Here is a 10,648-nt window from a genome sequence, read left to right as displayed (position 1 = left end):
CAAAGCAAGGGTCCCAGGACCTCCTTTCCCCCATGTTGTGTAGAAAACCCTTCCTATATATCATCCAAGTTCAATAAATGTCGGTTAAAACACGTCCCGTGGAAGAGCAATGAAAGGCACGTGGATGAAGTTGAATGCCCACCGCTGTTTCCTGGTGAGATTTGCCGAGGTATAACTTACTGTGCAAAGCAATGTTTTTTCTCTCACCTCAAAATAACCCCCTTTGAGTTCTCATGTTTTTAGATGGCCTGTTTAGGAAAACCACAGATGCTGTAGATTACATAGTGTATCCTTTCGTCTTGAACAACTTAATCCATCACTCATATATCATAGAGTCTCATACTCCAAAGAAACTTAGGCATTTCTTCCCCAATTAATCTACATGTTTCCCTTCTCTTCAGAGACTGCTATGTGAATGGTTTAAGTGTGTGTGTGTGTGTGTTGTTGTTGTTGTTGTTGTTGTTGTTGTTGTTGTTGTTGTTCTGTTTTGGGATTGTTTTTGAACTAGGGTCTCATGAATTCCAGGCTGGCCTCAAACTACCTGAGGATGCCTTTAAATTTCTGATCCTCCTACCTGTACCTCCCAACTGCTGGGATTCTAACCGCATGTTGTATGGTGCTGAGGATCAAACTCAGGGTTTCCCACACTCTAGGCAAGCTGTTTGTCAACAACGCACAGCTCTTAGATGTATGTTAAAGGTGCTGTCTATCGGATACATCAAATCGGCACAGTACCTTTCTCTTGTGAATAGGACGGCCCTATTGTATTTCCTACTAGTGAACAATTGCTGTATTTGGATTTGACCTCTAAAATGAATGGAATGAGATGGCAAACAAGTGATTGGGTGAATAAATGAGTAAATGGATGGTTACGTCCATCTCAGCGACCAGACAGCACCCCAAAGACATGGTGGCTGATGCAAAGCCACATACTGACAGGGAGGCAGTACCCAACCCAAAGCCAATCCCTTTTGCTGTAAACACTATTAAAACAGAGAGAGAGAGAGAGAGAGAGAAAGAGAGAGAGAGAGAGAAAGAGAGAGAGAGAGAGAAAATATCAACATCAAAGAGTGTAAGTAAAAATGAGCTACACATAATCAAATGTTTTTGTTAAATTAATTCACTGTGCGGAGGTTTAGGGGTAAGTTGGGGCAAGAAAAAGTAGGTGTCCTTGCTTGCCATGACTTCAATGGATTCCATAAGAATTTTTGGTAAAGGTCTTTGCAAGGTTCTGTTTGTTTGCTTTGCATACTTTGTTTCTGTCCATTGATTTTTGTTTTATGGCTGGGTGTCTCTGGTGAAAGGGGCATAGTCACCCCGCCCCCGTTGTTCCCTATATTGTCCAAGCAGAAGGAAGGATGTCAGGGAAGACCCTACAGAGTAAAAGGCAACCCATTGTTACACCTGTGCAGGCATTTTATTTTATTTTATTTTCCAAGGTTTGTATAGGTCAGGAACATGACTGATGACATTGCTTTTGCGATGTTTTGTATCAGAACCGGAATCAAAAGAACTTCATTGAGCACTGTCTTATTTGGGTCTACGTTTTACAGGAAACTCTGATTTGCCACAGAAAAGAAAAACCTATTGAAGCGGCTCTCCCAAGGGAGTCAGCAGCTCTCTGGAGCTTTCTGGGTCTCTTGTCCACACGTATGTGAGCTCCACACATGCATGCATGCACTCTTGCTTCTTCCAGCCTTGCTTTCTCTTTCCCTTTGCCTTTCTGGAGAGGCTGTCCCTCCCCCCCCCCTCCCTCCTTCTGGCTTCTGCTCTTCCTTACTCCTTCCCCCAGCTGCTTAACTACAGCTCCCATTGGAACCTACACAATCAAAAACAGCTCTCCGCCAGCAGCCTCCAGAAGCGCATCACCTGGAGCAGAGCAGCTCGCTCTGTGCACAGCCGCGGTGCAGCTAGGTAGCTGGGGGCGGGGACGGTACCCTGCTCCCGCCTGGGCAGCCGCCGGAGCATCTCCAGAGAGATTTGCCTCGTCCCGCCATCCGGCCCCCGGGGTTCTGTTGCAGGGATGCTTACGTTTCAAAGCAATGATGGAAAGAAAAAAGCCACTGCCGGTGTCATCTGAAAGTGGGGCGAGTTACTGCAGTAGCTGCTGCAGCAGAATGAGCGAGTGAGGGAAAAGCTGAGCCCAGTTAGCTTCTCCATCCCGCTTGGTCTTCATTCACGGTCTCCAGGAGGTGAATAGGGAAACAGATGCAGTAACCAGGCGGGTGCCACCCTGGATCTATAACTGTGGAGTCCCTACTGTGGAAGATGGTAAACAAAGACATGAATGGATTCCCGGTCAAGAAATGCTCAGCCTTCCAGTTTTTTAAGAAGCGGGTAAGGACAGGTTGTGCTTGCTGTTTTTGTTTTCTATGCTTCTCTCAAATGCTTCTGGATGCTTGCCTTGGGGAAGCCTCGGGGTTTTGTTCCTCAGCCTTTCCTGAAAGCAAAGATTCTGGTGTCAGTGGTCAAGGTGAGCGCTGACCCTGCCGCGATTCAGATTTGGGGCGGGGGGGGGGGACAGTGAGGGGGGAAGGACGCTGGCGGAAAGGAGGGGGGCTCAGAGGAGTTGCATTGGAAGGAGGGGGTTGGGCTGAGATGCCTTCAAATGGGTTTAAGATGGGAACTGAGATTTCTCAATCAAAGCCATGCCCAAAATTACAAGGCAGTTTCAAAGAGAGCTGGCCCAAGTGCAGTTAATAGCAAGCAATTTAGTCTGGGCTAATTACGTTGCTCCCTCTCTCTTATCTTTGAAGGGGTTCAACTTTTCCACACCTTTCCACTCAAGGGCTGCTGCGTTTTCATCTTCAATCACAAGAAGCAGCTTCGGCTCCTCAAATTCGTTCCGCCAATAATGTGCCGTGTATCTCTCTGTTATAAATAGGAAAGGACCGGAGTCACCTTTTACAGAAATGACAGACTCCAACATTTCAAACCCGCTATTTCAAGTTGCCTCGGTTTTGCTTAGCACATGTGCCCTCACCAAAAAGGACGGGGGGGGGGGGTAGCCTGACTTATAGCCTGCATTATAATTCCGGGTTTATGCTGCTGTGTATATTTGAGTTCCTTGTTCTCTTATTCATTGTATTAGTAATGTTATGGGGCTGTAAATGAATAGACCTTTTTTTTTATGTTTCACAGATAAACTGGGTTCATTGCAATGGCCACACTGGAGGTCTGTGGTTCTTCAAATTTATACATGAATCGGGGCTAAGAAATGAATGGGCGACTGGTGACTGACATTTTTCTAGGGAGTGTTTTTAAAGCAATAGAGGGCTCCTTCAGCCTCCAGTTGCCCCATGCTATGTAATACCCTGGGGCAGGTCTGTCAGAATACATCTCTCCATTCATTCAGCCTTTCTTTCATTCAGGCCTTTTGTAAGTGTGTGTGTGTGTGTGTGTGTGTGTGTGTGTGTGTGTGTGTGTGTGTGTGTTTGCTCTGCTTGAAATGGCAACAGAAACATAATGAATTACAGGCTGGACTGCCTCCTTGCACTGAAGGGTCAAGCTGGAAAGCCAGGGCTACAGAGAGGCAGCCTGTTAAGTGCTAGCAGAAGCTTGCACGCATCCTGCAAGCTCTCAGAGTCCATGGCCAAATGGTATGAATTGAAACCAGAGTAAAGCTAACTCCTCAGGCTAGAGTGTCAGCTCGGGTCTTTCCCTCCAGTAGAGTCCAAAGCCTAGAGGAAAGCTAGTCAGTGGGGCTTCACAGCCCTCCAGGGGCTACCATCCTCTCCTTCTTCCCTGTAGTCAAACGATGTCCTTCCAAAGGAAGAGAGAGCCCTTGTACTCGGCACTTATATTAGTTACTCCCTTCTAACTAACTGGTCAGAGCCTGTTGTTTTTTGACCTAAGGTCTAGCTACATCAGCCTGGCTGTCTTGAATGCCTGGGTTGAACTCATCCTCCTCCCTCTGTCTCTTGGGTATTGTACCTATAGGCGTATGTCACCATGGCTCTCGCGATTAATTTCTTTGGTGGTGATGAGGGTTATTTAGTTTTACTTACATCTTTTAAAGCGCTGGGCCTCAAGCATGCAAGTTGTGTGTGTGTGTGTGTGTGTGTTGTGTCATTCCCCCGCCCCAGTGAACTACACCCCCAGTCTGGGGAGTTTGTAGAGCCCTTTCAGCCGGGGGTTCTTAATCAAGCAAGTGTCTGTTACGTACTTTTAAAATTTGTATTTATTTATTTGTTGTAATGATCTCTTGTTTTCTTTGCCATCAAAATGTTCTACTAGAAATACCAGGTTGCCATCTGGTTGCGTTTTGCTTAAGAGTGAGTGTTTCCACAGACCTTGGATTTTGGAAAGAGTGAGACAGGGTACAGATGTGTTCTCAAAAAACTGCAGAGAGAAAGAAATTTACACCATGAGATCCACCACAGGCAGTTTCACTGGGCTCCTCTTGCTGGAGAGTGGGTCAGAAATCACCCCTGCCTTGCTCTGCTCTCCTCACTCCTCAAGGACAGCTAGCTGAGGCAAATGTGACCTTGCATCAAGTCATTGAGAGCACTGGGGAGAAACTCCTTGGTTCATGTCTGCTTTGTCTCATTATTGTTTTATTATTATCATTCTGTATTCTAAATGCTCAGTACTTGCACTGTGACCTTGCCTTTGCCTTTTTTAGTTTTGGTGGTTTTGTTTTATTGATTTGAGACGGGGTCGCTCCCCCCCCCCCCCCCTTCTAACCCAGATTGGTCTCCAACAACTCATTATGTACCTGAGGGTGACCTTAACTTCTGATCCTCCTGCCTCTAACTCCTAGGTGTTAGATCATAGCCATGTCTCACCATACATGGGCATTATTACTATTATTATTATTAATTATGCAGGTAATAAGAAAATAAATGTAAATTTTGAAGGCAATAGAGAAGTTTATCTCCCTTTTCAGGAACTGTTCCTCCCCTCCTGAGAAATAACCGTTCTCATGGTGAATTTCGACACTCTCCCAAACTTCTCTGTGTGCATCGCTCACCAGTTCATAGTCTGGAAAGCCTTTGTTTTCAGCCAAGAATAATCTGTTTCCTTATGTTCTCGTGCTGAAGTTCCACACATTTCTGCATATTTTACTTCCAGCCCAGCTAGACAGGCGTTCAAAGCAAACCTTTGTCTGATGCCCACACTGAACTGGGACCAGAAATGGGTTCTGAGTGGTGGGGGTGCTGGGAGCCGGGGGGGGGGGGGCGGCAGGGGCTAGGGGCCAGGGGCCAGGGGGTGTGCACATGCACTGACTTTAAAAAAGACAGCTGAGTCCTGAACCCACGTTTTGGAAGCAAAAGGCAAAAGGCTACTTCCTACGTCTCTCAGCCATCCAATGGAAATCCAGGGAGCTGCCAGAAGGGAAAATAGCTAATGTGCCCACATGGTTGCCTACCAGTAGCCGTTTATTAAGTTATGACTGTGTTTTAAATCTCATGGAAAATGTGCTTCCCATCAATTACCTCATTAGTCCTGGTAACAATCTTACAGAAGAAAAATTATTAGCTATATGAAGTGTGACATAGAGAGATTGAACAGTTGCCCAAAGTCACTCACATACACTAAAAGTAGTAGAGCTAAAATTTATACCTTGTTTGTACAGAGATCAAGTCTGGTCAGGTGGTGGTGGTGGTGGCGGCACACGCCTTCAATCCCACCACTCATAAGGCATATGCAGGTGGATCTCTGAGCTCGAGGCCAGCCTGGTCTACAGAGTGAGTTCCAGGCTACACAGAGTGAGCCAAGGCTACACAGAGAAACCCTATCTCGGGGGAAAAAAAAAACAGAAAAGAAAAAGAAAAAATATATCAAGTCTGTTTTTTAATTGTTGTTGTTGTTGTTGTTGCTGCTGTTTCTAAGATGAGGCAGGCTGGCCTGATCTCACTGTAAGACTGAGGCTGGCCTTGAACCCCTGCCTTCTTGACCCTACCACTCAAATGTTGAGATGATAGGAAGACGGGGGTGCCACCATGCTTAGCTCTAAGTCTGATGTTTTTTCTCTCATCCCATCCCCCCTCCTCCTTCTTTTCTTTGTTTCATATCAGACTCCCCTCCATCACCATGTGAAATAAGCATGTCACTACCCAATGTCCAAAGCCCAGCCTCAGAAGACAAACTTCTCACTGGCTCCCGTGTCTCCCCTTGGTAGCAGCAGCCACTGGAGACAGCTCAGCTATTGGAGGAGCAACCTCTGAACAAAGCTGGGTCCCATGCTTTTTCCACAATCCTCAGGACTAAAGCTTTTCACCTTGGTGTTTTAAAAGCTTGACTAAATCAGCTTAATTTCACTCAGCTGACAATTGCTAAGCCAACCTAGTAAGGCTTTCATTCTATGTGTTAATGACAAATTAGCGCTGTATTTGCACAGGGCATAGTTTATTCTGAGAGCCTCTGAGATTTCAGTTCAGATGAATGGAAAAATATCCTTCTCGGATTTTTGCATGAAAACCCGAGAGCTGCAGAATATATCAGTTCTGATAAGGGTAATCTCTTTCCGAGGCTTTGAAGATTCCCTCGACTTGGATTCCTACAGAATGACCCAGAAAACACAAACAAATGACAATGCTTTGAATTTGATAATCCTTAGTGGAATTACACCAGATATGTGAAAGAAACCTGATAATAGCCATGCTGCCGTTATTACCTTTCATCAAATTCCAAAGGCATTTGACAGATAGAATTTCAGATTTGGAGCCGGGAGCCACAGGGATGGTAGCCAAGATGGTAGAATCACCTTGGGTTAGAAACCAGCCTGGGCTAACACAGTAAGACCCCGACTCAAAGAAACAACAACAACAACAACAACAACAACAACAACAACACACACACACACACACACACACACACACACACACACACACACACACACCAAGCAAAGCAGGTAAGGGGAGAATGCTCCCTTTCGTGAACATCCCCGTATTAATGATGAGAAAACCATTTCTGAGGATATTAAGTAACCACTCAGAATGGGGCCGAGCTAGCTTCACATTCAAAGCTTTCGCTTGCAGACCCAGAATGACTTCCTCTCTTCGTTATGCTGTAAAACTGGTCCCATCTCATTTATCCCTGTTCAATAGGGCAGGGACAACACACTTGCTATTCTGCTGTTTTGTCTTCGTGGAGTCAGTTGCAGACTGCTCATCAACTTTGACAAGAAGCTTGTCTTGACTGGGTGTTTTATGACTGCCTGAATTTGAGCAATCCCTTCTATTGTTTTGTAGTAACAATGGCTTTTATGAAAACTGTCACTTACATGACAGTGATCTCAGAAGCAACAGAAGATGCTGAGTGGTACCCTCTCCAAAAGCAGGCTGAGGAGATCTGTTCCGAGGCCTGTCTGCCTACCCTGATGGGACCCAGATTTATTTATTTATTTATTTATTTTCAAGAAAGAGTTTCCTTGTATAACAGCCCTGGCTGTCCTGGAACTCTCTTTGTAGACCAGGCTGGCTTCTGCCTCCCAAGTGCTTTAACCAAGGGGTTATAGGCATATGCCACCATGCCCAGCTGAGACCCAGATTCCTGACACACAGCAAAAAGCAATTTTGTGATAAATCAGTATGAAGCAGAAATTGAAGCCTATTGGTTTTGTTAGTGTATTCGTTTGTTGTCTTGTTGAGGCAAGATCTTATTCTGTGGTTCCAGGATAAACTGGGACTCACTGTGTAGGCCAGGCTGGCCTCAAACCAGTTATCACAGCTTCCCAAGTGCTGAGACCAATGAGGTGAGTCACCATGGCTGGAGAAAAATCTGAGTTTCTGCTATCAAGGTACTAACCAGGTTCAGCCCTGCCTATCTTCTCAGACCAGTGACTGGAAACATTCCACAGGGTTTCTAAAGAAAAAGGTCAGCAGTGCAGTGTGAAGGTCATTCTGCTGGTGTCTCTAGGGGTGGAGGCCAGCATGCTCTACATCGTTTTGGAGAAGGAAGGAGGAAGAGGAAAGAAGGAAGGCAGGAAGTTGTTTTGTGGAGCACGGTGGGTAGCAGTGGGAAGATCAGGATTTCAAGGACAGTTCGGGCTACATGACATCATCTCTCAGGGAAAAGAAAGGAAAGGAATTTTAATACAGATTTAAACACGGATTTTAAAAGAGGAAAGGTGCTTAGGAAAAGCACACACCTGGTGGTGGTGGTGGGGGAGGGCGGGACATGAGGCTCTCAAGAAAGAGAGTCCAATTTAAGTCAACCGACCAGCAACAGCTATAGAAACTATTTTTGTGCTTTCTGAAGTTTTGTTACTCAAACGGCTTAATGGAAATGTTGGGGGTACTTATTTTTATATGGAAAACTTTTTGTTTGTTTGTTTTTCGAGACAGGGTTTCTCTGTGTAGCCCTGGCTGTCTTGGACTCCCTTTGTAGACCAGGCTGGCCTTGAACTCACAGCAATCCACCTGCCTCTGCCTCCAGAGTGCTGGGATTAAAGGGGTGTGCCACCAGACCCGGCCCTGGAAAACATTTCTTTAGTGAATGAAATCACGAGGCCATTCTTGACGAGCTTTATACAGTTTACAGGCTGATGTGATAAACACTGACCACAAGACAAAAATCTTCTTACTGTAAGCAGGGCACAAGTAAGCCAAGGGCTATGTTTGGACTATAATTGTGACCAGTAACCTCATTTATGAGAGTTTGATTTAACCCTGCCCGACCCCAAAACACACACACACACACACACACACACACACACACACACACACACACAGAGTCTCTGCATTCCTTGCTTGTCCTAAAGTTGCTGAGGCACTTTTTTTTTTTTTGGTTTTTTTTTTTTTGGCTTTTTTTCGAGACAGGGTCTCTCTGTGTTAGCCTTGGCTGTCCTGGATTTGCTTTGTAGACTGCTGAGGCACTTTCAAGCCTGCCTCTTGAGTGCTGGGATTACAGCTGTACCTAACCCACCATGGGAAGCCAAGGGCTGCTTCATTTTCAGCTGCCTCTTTCCATTAGTAACCCCTGACACTCACCCCCCCCCCCTACTCACCCCCACTCACCCCTGCCCCTCTCTGAGACAATATCTCATGCTGTTATGGGAGGCTGGCATGACGGTCACAGTGTGGCTCAGATTAGCCTCCAAATCTTCCTGTTCCTGACCCCCGCATGCTAGGATGGCACAGTTGGTGCCACCACACCAGGTTGAGAGTGCTTCTCCTTCTATCCCACCTCGGTCTTGCTGGGCACTGTTCCAAGAGTTCTGAGCATTCTGAACATTTAAATTCTTACCCTATAAAAGCCCCAAGAAGGGTTTTATTCTTGTTTCAGTTTCCCAGATTGACAAAGTTGTTCCTTTGCCCTGAGACACAGCTAGTTAGTGACAAGGTCAAGATTTGGGCCCAAGTTCCACTTTCTAAAATCCAGGTCCTTTTGCCATGATACATCTTATTCTCAATGACACCAACCTCAGGAGTGACTGGAGAAGTGAAAAGGTGTGACCCCCTTACTTCCTCTTTCCTATGGGACTGCTGCAGGGAAGGGGAAGAGAGGAGAGGCCTTTGCTAAATGCGTATAGCACTGTTAAGAGGTGGAATCAACTCCTCTGAAATGGAAATGTTTTACAAAGGTCTCATAAAGGGCATCTTTTTACTTGTCACTTCCTTTCTCTATTCTATGGGGAGGCTTGGGTCCTCCAAATCAAACCAACAAAGATCCTCTCCTAAAGGAAAACCTCAGAGTTCCCTTAAAGAGATAACCTCTGCTGAGTTCTTAATGTGGGCCAGGCACTATGCAAAGAACACCCCAGACCTATCTTACAGCCCAAGGAGGTACTGAAATGCACAGAGCTAGGAAGAGGTGCAGTCCATGGAGTGGAGATTCAGCAATCCGATTTAAACCAGCTGGAGATCCTGCAGGGTAAGAATCTGGTGTTTCAGCCAGGTGTGGTAGCACATGTATTTAATCCTAGCACTTTAGGGAGGCAGAGGCAGGCAGAGCTCTATGAGTTCGAGGCCAGCCTGGTCTACAAAGCGAGTCCAGGACAGCCAAAGCTATACAGAGAAACCCTGTCTTGGAAGAAGGGGGAGGAGGAGGAGGAGGAGGAGGAGGAGGAGGAGGAGGAGGAGGAGGAAGAAGAAGAAGAAGAAGAAGAAGAAGAAGAAGAAGAAGAAGAAGAAGAAGAAGAAGAAGAAGAAGAAGAAGAAGAAGCCGATGTTTCTCTGATAACTGTCCAGTGAGGTCACTGGACTTGCTCTAAGACCTAAGGAAGATTTCTGTCCTCTATACCTGGCTACAGAGAGGTGTGTTTTTCAAGTGACTTGAAACACATTTTAGACCATCACAAATTGGTCTTAGGTTCCTGTAACACAAATCTGATCTTAGAGACACCAGTGGCTTCCACTGAGCCTCTCCCAAAGGTAGGTAAAGTCAGACATGGTGGCACATGCCTTTAATCCTAAAGCTGACTGATCTCTGGCAGAGGCAGGCAGAGCTCTGAATTCAAGTCCAGCCTAGTCTACATAGTGAGCCAGCCAAGGCTACTTAGACAGTCTCAACCCTACTCCCACCCCCCAAATCTGTGAATATAAATCTGAACTGCTGGAAAGTCTTGTGTCCTCCCACCCTACAGCCCCATACAGCCCATGCTACAGGGCGTGAAAGCATTTCAAAGCACACGTGTTGAGTGTTAGCATATAAGCAGCTGCCTTTAGGTTGTTAAACAACCTATGACATCATCACCAGACTA

The 10,648-nt window shown here is 45.9% G+C and overlaps 1 protein-coding gene across 1 annotated transcript in view; it reads left to right on the top strand.

The window, feature by feature from the left end:
- The first annotated feature begins 1,968 nt into the window (after positions 1-1,968).
- Positions 1,969-10,648, top strand: part of SGK1 (serum/glucocorticoid regulated kinase 1) — a 118,284-nt gene continuing 109,604 nt past the window's right edge. The window contains exon 1 of the mRNA XM_084774908.1: positions 1,969-2,337. Within this exon, the coding sequence (XP_084631034.1) occupies positions 2,269-2,337 (69 nt within the window). The 5' untranslated portion in view covers positions 1,969-2,268. The remainder of the gene's footprint in view (positions 2,338-10,648) is intronic.

This window comes from Acomys minous (genome assembly GCF_964271855.1).
Source record: "Acomys minous genome assembly, chromosome: 3".
NCBI classification, from domain to species: Eukaryota; Metazoa; Chordata; class Mammalia; order Rodentia; family Muridae; genus Acomys; species Acomys minous.
This window is presented reverse-complemented; position numbering and strand designations above follow the sequence as displayed.